The sequence below is a fragment of the Entelurus aequoreus genome, linkage group LG12 (genome assembly GCF_033978785.1).
Source record: "Entelurus aequoreus isolate RoL-2023_Sb linkage group LG12, RoL_Eaeq_v1.1, whole genome shotgun sequence".
Classification (NCBI taxonomy): domain Eukaryota; kingdom Metazoa; phylum Chordata; class Actinopteri; order Syngnathiformes; family Syngnathidae; genus Entelurus; species Entelurus aequoreus.
Window position 1 is genome coordinate 10232704 of NC_084742.1, and position 15733 is coordinate 10248436.

Below are 15733 nucleotides of genomic sequence, written 5' to 3' on the forward strand. Positions count from 1 at the left end.
CCAGTGGGTTGTGCACTGGTCCTTGACTTGAGGGCAGCGTGACACAAACGCTGCTTTAATTCAGGCTGACAGGCGGTGAGTTCAGGTCCAGTCAGAAATCCGAGATTCACACACTCAACATGATGTCATTATAAAGTTCCTCAAGCAGCTCTACCATATTTGGAGACGAGGGGAGGGGCAACGGGGGGTGGAGCCTGTTCTCATTTCACATCGCGTTTGTTGTTTAAGAGGACGACCCGCGTGCGTGTGCGTGGGAGCCGCAGAGAGCCGAGTCGTACTTCTCGCCACCGGAGGTTTGCCGGAGGCAGTTACCATAGCGACAGGTAACCACTAACAACCAGCAGACACCCTCAGGTGTGAGTGCGTGTGTCAGTGGTTCTGGTCCACTTCAAAAGAAGATGACCACAACAATTTGTGCATGTCAGGTGTTCACTCCCAGTGTCAGATTCAGAGCAGATTACATTAAAAAAATATTTGTCAGACACACACACACACACACACACACGCGTGCACGCTCTTAAAACATTAGCAGGTGTGTTTTCCAAAGCGCTCCGTCAAGTGATGACATCATCGAAGCCTCATTGTCTAAACTCCACTCGCCCCCTGTTTGGCTGCAATGCATTGTGGGCTGATGTATGGCCGCTGAGTCATGTGACTGAATCGTGCGTTTGACAGCGCCCCCTGCTGTCTGTCTTTGACAACACGGAGGCAAACGTTTCGATTCGCATCGCAGGCTGCGAGGAGCCTCGGAGCGTTTAGCGTTAGCTTAGCGCCGCGTGCGTGTGTGCTGGATGAGCGCTCGGGTGGAAAATGGGAGCGCAGGAGGCTTGAGCCAATCACAAGACTCCCCCGCCCCTCCAGAGCGCACAAAGGCCCTCGGGAAGACATGAGCACACAGGAAGTCAACATGTTCTTCACACAAGTCCAATCATGACCTCCCTCATCCTTCCCGGGTTCTCCATGGGCGTCTGAGGACGTCTGTTCCGTGAAGGAGATGTCACATGACTCGTCATATTTCTCGGATATTTGATAGACCCACTGTTGCCATGGAAACACTCAGTAACACACTCCTGTTGCCAGTCAAATGCAGCCCTGATCACATGACACGCTGTGGCGTCCACAGGCCAGCGGGTGGTGCTGTAGTTCTTCGCCATTTGTCTTATGCAAATGAGCCTGGAGTGCGGCCCCGCAAGGAGGTTAATGACAAGTGTGGAAGATGCGCATGTTGAAGCTCACGTGCGTCTCGGCTGCGGCGTGTAAGACGCGGCAGGCGGACGCGCCTTCCGTGATGTCACACGGAATCAGACCGGGTCCGTGCGCGGGTCAAAGGTCACCGAGGTTGAGCTTTTGATCCTGCGTGTCGTCTTCCAGCCTGCATGATGTGAATATTTCATAAGCACAGAACAAGACACCGCTGTGCCCCGCTCAGCTTTTTCATGTGCTTCTTTGGCCTAGCCTAACCTATCTTAGCTCAGCTTAGCGTATCTTTGCATGCACACAACAGGAAGTCACAGCCTGTACTGCACCTGAGCGCAAATATTGATCAGCCAATCGGATGTCTTTCTGGCCTCCTTTATGTCACCCACATTCGCTTAGCATGGGAGCATCACCAAAGGCTTGGCAGTCTGTCAATATTTTTAACATTTTCATCCCCTCCAGAAGATATGACACACACACACACACACACACACACACACACACACACACACACACACACACACACACACACACACACACACACACACACACACACGTCCAAAGCACCTGAGCAGAAAGTCCAGAAGTGGTTCCTCCTGCCCAATGTACAATTATGGATTTGTCCTTCTATTATATATTTCAAACCATGAACGCCATACTTTGACAATTGACCATAATGCCCACAAAATGATGACGTTGCTTATTATTGCATTTTAGTGCATCATGTTAAGATGTGGTGTGCACTGTCACCACCAGCACACCCACAAACAAAACAGGATGCAGCACTTCTTTAGCCAGCACTTTTTTTTTTGGCCAGCACTTATGTTTTTTTACGTTTACTTTTGAAAGAATATTTAGTTTGTCGTCCTTCTGCCGTAGTACCTCTTTGTTTTTGTTCCGAAATGGTTTCAAAAGGTCCAACGAGAACTGAATCATGTAAAAAGCGATGCAATGATTCATTCATTTCATCTGTTTGTTCTAGACACCCACAAATGTGGGCAATTATTTTGACTCGGGGGGCCAAATTTAGAGAAAAAAATGTGTCTGGGGGCCGGTACAGTTGTGCTCATAAGTTTACATACCCTGGGAGAATTTATGATTTCTTGGCCATTCTTCAGAGAATATGAATGATAACACAAAAACATTTCTTCCACACATGCTTAATGGTTGTGTGAAGCTATATATTGGCAAACAACTGTGTTTACTCTTTTTAAATCAAAATGACAAAAGAAAGTACCCAAATGACCATGATCAAAAGTTTACATACCCCAGTGACTTTGATCTGATGACATGCACAAAAGTTGACACAAACAGGTTTGAATAACTAATCAAGGTTACAATCCTTACCTGTGACCTGTTTGTTTGCAATTAATGTGTGTGTATAAAAGGTCAGTGAGTTTCTGGGCTTCTGACATACCAATTGCATCTTTCATCCAGTGCTGCACAGATGTTTCTGGATTCTGAGTCATGGGGAAGGCAAAATAATTGTCAAAGGATCTGCGAGAAAAGGTAATTGAACTGCATAAAACAGGAAAGGGGTATAAAAAGATATCCAAGGAATTGAAAATGCCAATCAGCAGTGTTCAAACGCTGATTAAGAAGTGGAAAATGAAGGATTCAGGTAGACCAGCATAGATTTCAGCCACCTACTGCCAGGAAAATTGTTCGAGATGCAAAGAAAAATCCACAAATAACTTCAGCTGGAATACAGGACTCTCTGAAAAATTGTGGTGTGGCTGTTTCAAGATGCACAATAAGGAGGCACTTGAAGAAAAATGGGCTGCATGGTCGAGTCGCCAGAAGAAAGCCATTTCTGCGCAAATGTCACAAAGTATCCCGCTTACATTACGCCAAACAGCACAGAGACAAGCCTCAAAACTTCTGGAACAAAGTAATTTGGAGTGATGAGACCAAAATTTAACTTTTTGGCGACTCGACCATGTGTGTGTATTTGTGTATACACTTTCTCATTCAATGCGTTTTCTTTATTTTCATGACTGTAGATTGTCACTGAAGGCATCAAAACTATGAATGAACACATGTGGGGTTATGTACTTAACAAAAAAAGGTGAAATAACTGATAATATTTGATATTCTAGTTTCTTCAAAATAGCCACCCTTTGCTCTGATTACTGTTTTGCATACTCTTGGCATTCTCTCTATGAGCTTCAAGAGTTAGTCACTGGAAAGTTTTGATGCCTTCAGTGACAATCTACAATGTAAATAGTCATGAAAAGAAAGAAAACGCATTGAAATGAGAAGGTGTGTCCAAACTTTTGGCCTGACGTGTGTAAAGGTGTACGTGTTTGTGTGTACAGAGGTACAAGTTTGTGTAAAAATGTACGTGTGTAAAGGTGTAAGTGTGTAAAAGTGTATGGGCGTATGTGTGTAAAAGTGTAGATGTGTTCTAAGTGTATGTGTATAAAAGTGCCATAATGTAAGGGTGTGTGTGTAAAACTGTTGCCATTTGTAAAACTGTACACGTGCGTAAAAGTGTATGTGTGTGTATAGGTACGTGCACGTGTAGAGTGTCAAAGTTTGTCAAAGTGTAAAAGTGTATGTATGTAAAAGTGTATCGGTGTAAAAATGTACACGTTTGTGTGTACAGGTGTACAGTACATCTGTGCAAAAGGTATACCTGTGTAAAAGCGTATGTGTGTAAAGGTGTATATACAAAACCCAAAACCAGTGAAGTTGGCACGTTGTGTAAATCGTAAATAAAAACAGAAAAAAATTATTTGCTAATCCTTTTCAACGAATATTCAATTGAATAGACTGCAAAAACAATATATTTAATGTTCGAACTGGAAAACTTTATATTTTGCACATGATAGCCCATTTGGAATTTGATGCCTGCAACATGTTTCAAAAAAGCTGGCACGTGTGGCAAAAAAGACTGAGAAAGTTGAAGAATCGCCATCTCTGAAGCAACGTTCGAACTATCTTCGAAGCAACGTTATCATGGACGCCCCTGCTTATTTCAGCAAGACAATGCCAAGCCACGTATTACATCAACGTGGCTTCATAGTAAAAGAGTGCGGGTACTAGACTGGCCTGCCTGTAGTCCAGACCTGTCTCCCATTGAAAATGTGTGGAGCATTATGAAGCGTAAAATACCACAGCGGAGATCCCGGACTGTTGAACAACTTAAGCTGTACATCAAGCAAGAATGGGAAAGAATTTCACCTGAAAAGCTTAAAAAATTGGTCTCCTCAGTTCCCAAACGTTTACTGAGTTTTGTTAAAAGGAACGTCCATGTAACACAGTGGTAAAAAAGCCCCTGTGCCAACTTTTTTGTAATGTGTTGCTGCCATTAAATTCTAAGTTGATGATTATTTGCAAAAAAATAAATGAAGTTTCTCAGTTCGAACATGAAATATCTTGTCTTTGCAGTCTATTCAATTGAATATAAGTTGAAAAGGATTAGCAAGTCATTGTTTTTATTCACGATTTACACAACGTGCCAACTTCACTGGTTTTGGGTTTTGTATGTAAAGGTGCATGTGTTTCAAGGTGGTGTATGCATAGGCGCCGATCTACATTTCTGCCAGTGGGTGCTCGGTGTGTGTGTGTATTTAAAAAAAAAATAGACGTTCAGTGAAGTTAATATCCCATATGATGTGTGGCTTTATTATTTTGTAAAACGGACCAAACTCGCCACAAAATTAACTAATCAAATCAAATCAACTTTATTTATAAAGCACATTTAAAATTGACCACAGGGGTAGCCAAAGTGCTGTACAATGGGCAGGTTAAAAGATAACACAAGAAAAACGAGCCAACACAACACAACACAAACAGAGCACGATAATAAACAGAACAAATAAAACATAGAAACAGGTTCACAGCAGGTGCATTATGGGATGCCATAGCAGGATGGAGATCACAGAGTGTTAAAGGCCACGGAATAAAAGTGTGTTAAATCAACAACAAGATTGATTTTTTGTAAATTATTTTAAAGATTGAAAGTTGCCATCAGTTCCACGTGGGTGCTCGGGCCCCGAAGCAACCACGGAATTGGCGCCTATGGGTGTATGTGTGTGTAAATGTGCACACGTGTCAAAGTGTATGACTATAAAGCAGACCTGGGCATTCTGCGGCCCGCGGGCCGCATCCGGCCCTTTGTGCGTCCCTGTCCGGCCCGCGTGAGGCCAATTATAAATTACAAAATAAATTTTAAAAAGTATCTATGTCGAGTGTGCAATACAACGGTGCTGCTTTTGTTTTGAAAATCGTTATTTGTATTACTTCCGTGTGGACGTATGCGTGATTGTGAGTGAATGTGAACAACTGCAATTACAAAATAAAGTTGAAAAAACATCTATGTCCTGCACGCAATACAACTGTGCTGCTTTTATTTTGAAAAGTATTATTTATGGGCGTGTGTCCGTGTGTAACCTGCGAGTGAAGGTGCACATGCAGCGACAAGTGATGCACGGTTTACACCCGAGACGCCAAAAAGAAAAAAGTTGATGAGGAATGCCGTGTTTTCAACAAGACATGAACTGCAAAGCAACGTCCCCTCACCTAAGGTGCGTGCCTGCGCAATTGCGCACTGCTCAAGCGTCCGCTGCGCGCAGCAAGTATATGCCGCGCACCAAATCAAATCCCATCTGAATTATAAACAAAATAAACATATTTATTCTATGTAATTTTGCAATGCAACTTTGAGTGACAGTGACAACAAGCGGCCCTAATGGTGTTCGTTAAACACCGTTCAATTGAACACCGTTCAATTATTGTAACGTCTATCGAGATGCTTCGAGGACAGGAATTATATCGATCACTTTATTGAACAAAACTGTTTATATTCGGACATAACCACACCAAAAACATGAGTAAAACAATTCTATCTCGAAAAACTAGTCATTTTCTGCCGTACAAACCAGGCCAAAACCAACTTGTCATCTGTCACCAACACGCATAGCACTAAACCACTGGTGCGTTTAAGGCCACACAAAAAGTCGGACAACTCAAACACCACACAAAGTTACACTATGACTCCTCAGTCATACGTGTGCTTATTTTACTGTCATTTATTATTCATGTTAATTTATTTATATTAGTCATGGAATGCTGTTACACACACTATGTTGAAGTATTACTATTATTATTATTATTATTATTATTTATCTTACGGTATATATCAAAAATAATATTGAGCAAAATTTAATTGAAATATTGTCGATGTGGCCCTCCAGCAGTGCTCGGGTAGCTCATGCGGCCCCCGGTAAAAATTAATTGCCCACCCCTGCTATAAAGTGTAGGTGTGTAGAAGTGTTGATGTGTTAAAGTGTACCTACGCCTGTGTATGTAAGTGAATGTGTGTTAAACAGTGTATGTGTGTAAGGCCAAGGTTAAAATGTAGTGGAAGACGTCATCGTCACGGCGACGGTGTTGTTCTTGTTGTAACTACAGGATCTCAGTGTAAGCCATCTCTGTTGTCGGACGCGGTCACGGCTGCCATCTTGACAGGCCCTCGGACGTCCTTCCATCATCTGTTGGCGTGACGTGATGCTAATAATTGCTCGCTTAAGTCGCATGGCAGTCTTCAAGGGCGACTCGGCCACGCTCTTTACCCCGCATGCTACGCCGCCTAAAAATAGCGTCGGACGACGAGGGGCCGCACGCGTTATATAAGCAGCCTTTATGAATGGGGGCCGCCGCAGCTGCCGCTCGCATCGGCGTCCTCGCCGGGGCGCGTGGGAAGGAGCTGGCGTTTTGCACGCGTCAAAACACTCCGAAGCTGCATCCTCTGGGGGGTCAAAGGTCATGCACGGTGACCTCCCGGCGCGGAAGGGCGGGCGCTTACAAGGTGACTGACAGCGTGTCATGTGACCTTCACGTGCCGCAAGTGTGTGTGACACAGTCGCCATGGCAACACAGGAATATTCCCCGCCGCTGGTCTCGGATCAGTCCGTGGACGCTCTCTCACTGTGGCGCCAAAAGTGAGTCTGCAATGCGTCGTATCGCCCCCCCCCCCCCCCCCCCCACTCCCTCTCCCCTCCACCTAGCCCCTCCCTCCTCCACGCGACAATATGTTTCCAATGAGCGTGCACGGACTCGCGCTCCGCTGCCGGATTTTGTGACGGTTCCGATCCAGAAAGACCACCGAGCCGAGGAAGGAGGGAGACTGCGCTGCGGGCTCCGTGCGCGTGACGGCCAGCATGTTTGTCAGCCGCCGGTTGGCGGGACTCGGCCCGGTCGTGCGCGGGTCCAGCGGGAAAACAACACCTTGACGACGCGGAGCGCGAGCACGAGTGAATACTGATTTCCCCCCCCCCTCCCCCCCCACCCCCGCGTGCACGTTTGAGTGACAGCAAAGGACGCATTGAGATGTCTGCCTCCTGCAGGTGATGATGAAGATGATGATGATGATGGACTAGGAGCCCGCCGCTCTGACCTGCACTTCCTGTCCTGCACCCTCCCCTCTCTCTCCCCCCCCCCCACCCCCCTCCCCGCCGCCCCACGCCCCCCTCCACAAGCATGACGGTGGTGTCCACGGACAACGTGGACGAGAGCGCCACTCTGCCGGGTCACCCTCAGGACGACGAGTGCGACGTGCACGAGTGCTGCGAGCGCGTGGTCATCAACGTGTCGGGTCTTCGCTTCGAGACGCAACTCAAGACCTTGGCGCATTTCCCGGACACGCTCCTGGGGAACCCTAAAAAGAGGATGCGCTACTTCGACCCGCTGCGGAACGAGTACTTCTTCAACCGCAACCGACCCAGCTTTGACGCCATCTTGTACTACTACCAGTCCGGGGGTCGGCTGAGGCGGCCCGTCAACGTCCCGCTGGACATGTTTTCCGAGGAGATCAAGTTCTACGAGCTCGGGGCCGAGGCCATGGAGAAGTTCCGCGAGGACGAGGGTTTCATCCGCGAGGAGGAGCGCCCGCTGCCCGATAAAGAATTCCAGCGGCAGGTGTGGCTCCTCTTCGAGCACCCGGAGAGTTCTGGCCCGGCGCGGGGCATCGCCATCGTGTCGGTGATGGTCATCCTCATCTCCATCGTCATCTTCTGCTTGGAGACGCTGCCCGAGCTCAAGGAGGACGCGGGCGAGCGGCGGCGGGCGGCGGGAAACTCAACCCGTAGCCACAGAAGCTACGTGCTAACGGACCCGTTCTTCATGGTGGAGACGCTCTGCATCATCTGGTTCTCCTTCGAGCTCCTCGTGCGCTTCTTCGCCTGCCCCAGCAAGATGGCCTTTTTCCGGAACATGATGAACTCCATCGACGTGGTGGCCATCATCCCGTACTTCATCACGCTCGGAACCGAGCTGGCCGACGACCCGGACGACAAGGAGGGGAAAGGGGGCGGCGGCGGTGGTGGTGGCGGAGGCGGCGAGCAGGCCACGTCGCTCGCCATCCTGCGCGTTATCCGCCTGGTGCGCGTCTTCCGCATCTTCAAGCTGTCCCGCCACTCCAAGGGTCTGCAGATCCTGGGTCAGACCCTCAAGGCCAGCATGCGCGAACTGGGCCTGCTCATCTTCTTCCTCTTCATCGGCGTCATCCTTTTCTCCAGCGCCGTCTACTTCGCCGAGGCCGAGGAGCCCGAGTCGCACTTCTCCAGCATCCCGGACGCTTTCTGGTGGGCTGTGGTCTCCATGACGACGGTGGGCTACGGCGACATGTACCCGGTGACCATCGGCGGCAAGATCGTGGGCTCGCTGTGCGCCATCGCCGGCGTGCTGACCATTGCTCTGCCCGTGCCCGTCATCGTGTCCAACTTCAACTACTTCTACCACCGCGAGACTGACGGCGAGGAGCAGGCCCAGCTGCTCCACGTCAGCCAACAGAACCTGGCGCCGGACGACGGCTCCTCGCTGCTCAGCAAGTCCGAGTACGTGGACAACAGCATCGACAACCTGCGCGAGGCTAACCTTCGCGGCGCCAACTGCACGCCGCCAACCCGGAACTGTGTGGACGGTGCCAAGCTGCTGACGGACGTGTGAGGCTGTTGTCACGGTAACAGCACCTTTGATTGAGGACGCTAGCATCAAAGTGTTAGCCTCATTAGCATGTCGCTGATTGCTTGTTTAGTCCTACTTTTAGACTTCCTTAAATAAAAACTCTCTGTGAACATTTGGAGGAGGCGGGGTAAGTGCTTGTCGTCATGGCAACGCACGTGTAGACCCCTCTTCTTCAGCATGCGGCCTCATCTTCATCGCTGTCTGCGTGCGCGCGTGTCAGAGGTTGCCTCAGGATGGCGGCTTTTGTCCTTCTCTGACGTTTAGTGCCTTCAAGTCGTCTCACCAAGTGCCTTCGCGCCGCTCGCAGACGTACACGGACGCGCTGACACCGCCCAGGTGCCTGCATCATGTGACAGCCTCATCGTCTTTCTTCTCATGGTGATGTCGTCTTTTCACGTAAACAGGAAGTGATGAAACGCGTTGACCTCCAGGGCCGCGGCGCCTTACACGCAGAACATGCGCGTGCGTGGGTTTTGCGCAAGGGGGCCACGTTCGCAAAGTGGCCGCATAGAGCGCCAAGTCGCCCCGAGGCATTGACAGCACGCAGCCTCTGACCAATTAGCGGCCGGCGGTAGAAGGCAGGCAGAGAAATGGCCTCCAAAAGGTGATATGAAAGAGCATTGTTCCATTGTTGAAAGACACTGTTCATTTCATTTCGTCCTAATAATAAAGCTTGGAAATCTACAGATTATTTTGCGGTGCATTCATTTTGTAAGGGTGGGGGGCCTCCAAATTAATTAAACTTAAAATTTGGCCCTGGTGACCCCACATGACTCTTTGGCACGGGTCAAGGTGGGTTTAAACTAGAGATGTCCGTTAATGGCTTTTTTGCCGATATTCGATATTGTCCAACTCTTAATTACCGATTCCGATATCAACCGATACCGATATATATAGTCGTGGAATGTTGTGATGCCCCGCTGGATGCACAAGGTTTTCCAAAATAAATCAACTCAAATTATGGAAAAAAAAATGCCAACATGGCACTGCCATATTTATTATTGAAGTCACAAAGTGCATTATTTTTTTTAACATGCCTCAAAACAGCAGCTTGGAATTTGGGACACGCTCTCCCTGAGAGAGCATGAGGAGGTGGGGGGGGGGAGCGGAGGCGGTAGCGGGGGGTGCATATTGTAGCGTCCCGGAAGAGTTAGTGCTGCAAGGGGTTCTGGATATTTGTTCTGATGTGTTTATGTTGTGTTACGGTGCGGATGTTCTACCGAAATGTGTTTGTCATTCTTGTTTGGTGTGGGTTCACAGTGTGGCGCATATTTGTAACAGTGTTAAAGTTGTTTATACGGCCACCCTCAGTGTGACCTGTATGGCTGTTGACCAAGTATGCCTTGCATTCACTTGTGTGTGTGAAAAGCCGTAGATATTAAGTGACTGGGCTGGCACGCAAAGGCAGTGCCTTTAAGGTTTATTGGCGCTCTGTACTTCTCCCTACGTCCGTGTACCACTCCGTACAGCGGCGTTTTAAAAAGTCATAAATTTGACTTTTTGAAACCGATACTGATAATTTCCGATATTACATTTTAAAGCATTTATCGGCAGTCCGATATTATCGGACATCTCTAGATTAAACTGAACCAGCGAACCATGGCGATGATGTCCCAGAAAGGGTTCTACATTAATTTACCAAAGTTCTTCACTTAACGACACTTTGAAAGAGCTTTTTATTTTTTATTTTTTTTAACTTTTCGCTGTTCCAAGATGGGCGCCACGACCGGCAGATGTTTGCGGCGCTGAGTAGGGAAGTTAGTGAACCAGACAGGACGTGCCGACCCACAGTGACCCCCGCCGGTCACGTCAACGTCAGCTGGTCATGTGACACCACCTTTGGATCAAATATTCATGCGCACACCGGCTGCTGGAACCATCAGCTGACCTCATCTTGATGGAGACCCAACATGCTAATAGCATTAGCCACATACTAGTAAACATTGGGGCACGTGCTCGTTGTGCAGGGAATCAACTGATGTTAGTCTCTACTCTTTAACATTGTGCACTGCAGGGGGCGTGTCTTCATGCTCGCCAAAAGACGAAATGAACACGTGACGTCTCACTCTGCCACACTGCATGTGCCTGACTCATGAATCACCAACTTCGAAGTCACATGACTACAGAAATTGTCTGTTTAAAATGTGACCTTTGACCCCCCTGATGCAACACGGCAACAAGGCGGCTCATCAGGGAGGGAGGAAGTCCACCTGGTGAAGCAATATTTCTATAGATGTTGACGACATTGATCGGCGTGGCTGTATTGGTAGAGCGGCCGTGCCAGCAACTTGAGAGTTCCAGGTTCGATCCCTGCTTCCGTCATCCTATAGTCACTGCCGATGTGTCCTTGGGCAAAACACTTTACCCACCTACCCACAATGGTTTAAATGTAGCTTAAAGATGTAGGTAATGACTTTCGCTATGTAAAGCGCTTTGTCTCTACAGAAAAGCGCTATATAAAAATTATTCACTTCACAATTATTGACTGGTATTGATCCAGCTGATTCCCTTATTACCCACATGGGGGCAGTAGAAAAGCTTAGCAGCCAGCACAGCAGCTACTAAACACTGCTCTCCTATGTACACTTTCTCAGCCACTGCAAAATTATTTGTCACTTGCCCATCTATCCATCCATTTCCTAGCGCTTGTCTCTTTTGGGGTCACAAGGGTGCTGGAGCCTATCCCAGCTGCACATGGGCGGAAGGCAGGGTACACCCTGGACAAGCAAGATTTTAAATTGTATTCCTAGAAATTTCCCGAGTTTTAAGAGCTATTTTTTTTAGTTATTGACTGAACAGCATTTTCTTAATTTTAGCAGAAATAATTATATTTGCCTATTCCATCCATCCATTTTCTACCGCTTGTCCCTTTCGGGGTTGCGGGGGCTGCTGGAGCCTATCTCAGCTACATTCGGGCGGTAGGCGGGGTAATCCCTGGACAAGTCGCCACCTCATCGCAGGGCCAACACAGACAACATTCACACTCACACACTAGGGCCAATTGTAGTTTAAAAATATTAAAATTGAGAATATAACTGTTCAAAAATCAGACATTTTGGTTTTCACCACAAACAAAGTATTGTCTTAACTATTTTGTAACATCTTACTTTAAGAATTGCCAATTAATACTTATTTCTAGCTTGAAGTCCTGCTAATTTCTAGATGTCTTTATTTAGGATGTCTTCCCAAGTAAAATTAACTAGCTGCATGGACAGATAATTACACTAGTTTTTAGTACTTTTGCCTAAAATCTAGTATTTTGTTCTTTTTTGCAGTGCACATAAGTGCTAAAGTTCACACAAGTTAGACTGAGGAACGACCGTCTTTAGACTTAAAAAAATAATATATATATATATAATCTTTGTGTTATAGTGCAACCATTTATACAGCAGTTGAAAACAAAAAAATACATTTTATATCATCCATTTATCCATCTCAGATTTTCTTGTCTTTAAAAATGGATACCCCTCAGGATTAACCTTTCACATTGTTCCATCCACTTTTATGGTGTGCATTTACAGTTGGAGGCTTCTTTGTCAGCCACTTGTTTCTGAGGAAACTAGCATGCACTCTGCTAATGACTATTCAAAACAAAACAAGTATGTTTCATTCCACAAGATAACTTTATTTGGGCCACACGTTTAGAAGAAGGTGTTTGGTCTCTTGGTGGTGAAGCGCGGCTTGTGCTGGCGGCGCAGGACCCGGTGAGGCAGTGGGAATTTGATCTTTGAATCCTGCGGGAGGAAAACAGCTCCAGGTTAGTCGGAAATAAAGTGAAACATGTTGACTAGTGGAAGGCGTGGCTCACGTGGAACTGCTTGATGGCCGGTCTGCGACACTTGTTGGCAGCAATGACCTGCACTTTCATGATCTGGATGGAGTGGGCGCGGGCACGATGGCGAGCTCCCATATCCCGATCTGCAAAGAGACAATTTTTTTAGACATTGGACACACTACACAGCCCTCACAAATGTCAAAGGCCACTCACAGCACTGTGTGACAGCTCCAGAGGTGGTGAGGTCACGGTACTCTCTGTACATGTTGTGAGTGCCACTACGAGAGTCGTAACGCAGCCAGATTCCAAAGTTCTTCACCTTCAGAGGGGTCTTCTCGTGGACCTGGAAAAAACCTGTGTTAACTGGTGGTCGTTTAGGGCAATCGGTAACGTCACACAACAGTGAACACACTGCAAAAACTGAAATCTAAGTAAGATTAAATATCTCTAAGGGTGATATTTGCTTATTTTCTGTCTGATAAGATAATTCTTCTCACTAAGCAGATTTTATGTTATAGTGTTTTACTTGTTTTAAGGGTTTTGGTCCTAAATGATCTCAGTAAGATATTACAGCTTGTAGCTGAGATTTTATGACCTATATTGAGTAAAACATGCTTGAAACTAGAATATCAACTGTTGCAAAGCTGTGGCAACACTCACAAGTATAAAACTACTTTTTTGAAAGTAAAAATTTCTTATTTCAAGCATGAAAAAAAAAATCATGGCTGACACAGTTTTGTCTCATTATTAAAACGGATGGACCTTGCCTGTTTTATTTTCAATGAAACAATAGAAAATACGTATTCATAAAGTAGTACAGTTGGCACAGTACAGTAAACTGACATTTAACATGTGACATTTGTAACAATTTTGAACAGAAATAGTTCATGCACATTCAAAAGAGTTCTTCAAAACTACAATTAAAATTTTTTTGGCCGGGGGCCGGGCTGTATATATGCACACTAATTGACTGAAACAGCACGCACTTGGCGCGATGATGTCATGTTATCGATGGAAAAATGCATTTTTAGACAATATGATTTGCCTGAGCGGCTAGGAGACCTTGAGAGTAACAAGCCTTGTTGCATTTCCATTAAGAACAATACATTTTTTAGTATAAGTTTTCTGGTTTCAAGAAATGTAATGCCAAGCGCATATCATTATGTCAAGATAATGGCACTAGGATTTACTTAATTTAAGAATATTTTTCAACATATTGACCAAAAAGGTCTTTTTTTCTACCAAGAAAAGTGCTCTTGTTATTAGGGAGAATAGACTTATTTTAAAGTATTTTTGGATTCATTGAAGTTAGCTAATTTTACGTGTTTTGGAAAGTCTTGACAAGCCAAATTTTCTTGTTCTATTGGCAGATAATTTTGCTTAGTTCAAATAAAATACCCCTAATTTTTTTTTCTTGTTTTTGAACACTGACTTTTTGCAGTGCACTTACCAGTCCACAGTAAACAGTCTCGCCTGACGCCTTCTTCATCTTCCTCAATTGGGACACAAAGTACCAGAAACGAGACTTGGCCACCACATGGTTGGGGGCAAAGATCCTCATGCGGTACAGAGGGGGGGACGGGTTCTTGGCAGAGGGCAGCAGACGCCCGATGACCTTGTACTCTCTGAGCTTTACACACAAAGAAGACAAGTTAACACAGGTATTGTGAGCATCCTGATTGGTATCTGGAAATAGCAGCTTTCATGTACTGCAGGTGAAATACACAGTTCCAGTTACAAACGATGTTAATCCTTGAATTCACTTTCAAAGGCACTGCAGCATCAGAGAAAGGCGACAAGGATCAAATTTGCTTTCTGCACACCAGAATAAAAATCACATCACTGGGATCATGTGACTTTTGGGTTGGTGTGCAAACAAACCATTTAAAAAACGTTACACCTAATGTGACTAGATATATGAACATAAGGGCTCGTTCAGGTGCAAAACTTACGTTAAACGCCTACTTATTTACTTCCATTTAACAGAAACATTCCACTATAACCGTTAGCATTAGCATGCGTTAGCATTCCGTTAAGTCGGCATTTAAAGTGGGCTAAATTTACATCACGAAACCAAACAAAGTTTTCTGCAAATAAAATAAGAGCAGTAACTAGTTCCGTCCAGTTACACTAAAGTCCTCTTTTACGCCGTCGTCGTCGTCCACATGGTGTCGCGGCCGCCATGTTGGAAGCAAATCGACACCGGAGCAAAAAACGTGCAATTGATCGACAAAGGACGAAACTTTTACACATATCAAAGCAACAATGGGAAGCTTTTGTCGTTATAAGTCAATATCTACACGCGGGATTTTCGTCCCGTCCGTTTTTGAGGGTGAATTTATCATTTTACGTACAGTGCCGGACGCCTTCATGGTGCCTTTCGCCCAGCCACAGTAAAAGAGGAAGTCTTAGGGCGGAGACTGCACACGTCAAATGGTCGACAGGAGGACGGACTTCCGGTCAAATTCCGCCAACAAAAATGAAGCAAGGCATGCAAACATTTTTTAAATAATAATTATATATATATATATATATATACGATTTAATTGAATATAACTAAATACAATGTCGTAAAATTCTATAATAATTTTAAAAGATTGTATTTAATATGGTATTTTTTTATTTTATTTTTTAAACAATGTTTTTCTTAAAACACTACGTCTACCTGTGAGTCATTTTTGTACAATTATAAGCGCTGTCGTAAAATTCTATAATAATTTTAAAAGATTGTATTTAATATGGTATTTTTTTATTTTATTTTTTAAACAATGTTTTTCTTAAAACACAACG

At 45.5% G+C, this 15733-nt stretch overlaps 2 protein-coding genes and 1 non-coding gene across 3 annotated transcripts in view; 1 reads left to right on the forward strand and 2 right to left on the reverse strand.

The window, feature by feature from the left end:
- Positions 1 to 9835, forward strand: part of kcna1b (potassium voltage-gated channel, shaker-related subfamily, member 1b) — a 26529-nt gene extending 16694 nt beyond the window's left edge. The window contains exon 2 of the mRNA XM_062064637.1: positions 7551 to 9835. Coding sequence (XP_061920621.1) covers positions 7684 to 9150 — 1467 coding nt within the window. The 5' untranslated portion in view covers positions 7551 to 7683 and the 3' untranslated portion in view covers positions 9151 to 9835. The remainder of the gene's footprint in view (positions 1 to 7550) is intronic.
- A 2937-nt stretch (positions 9836 to 12772) lies between these two features.
- Positions 12773 to 15434, reverse strand: rpl18a (ribosomal protein L18a). The gene is made up of 5 exons (XM_062066776.1): positions 15298 to 15434; positions 14394 to 14573; positions 13157 to 13286; positions 12977 to 13086; positions 12773 to 12902 (listed from the first exon to the last, which is right to left on the reverse strand). The coding sequence occupies exons 1-5, from the start codon at positions 15313 to 15315 to the stop codon at positions 12810 to 12812; spliced, it is 531 nt and encodes a 176-aa protein (XP_061922760.1). The 5' UTR covers positions 15316 to 15434; the 3' UTR covers positions 12773 to 12809.
- LOC133662967 (small nucleolar RNA SNORA68) lies at positions 14685 to 14819 on the reverse strand. The gene has a single exon (XR_009828209.1). It is a non-coding gene; the product is annotated as a small nucleolar RNA SNORA68 (small nucleolar RNA).
- Positions 15435 to 15733: the final 299 nt, after the last annotated feature.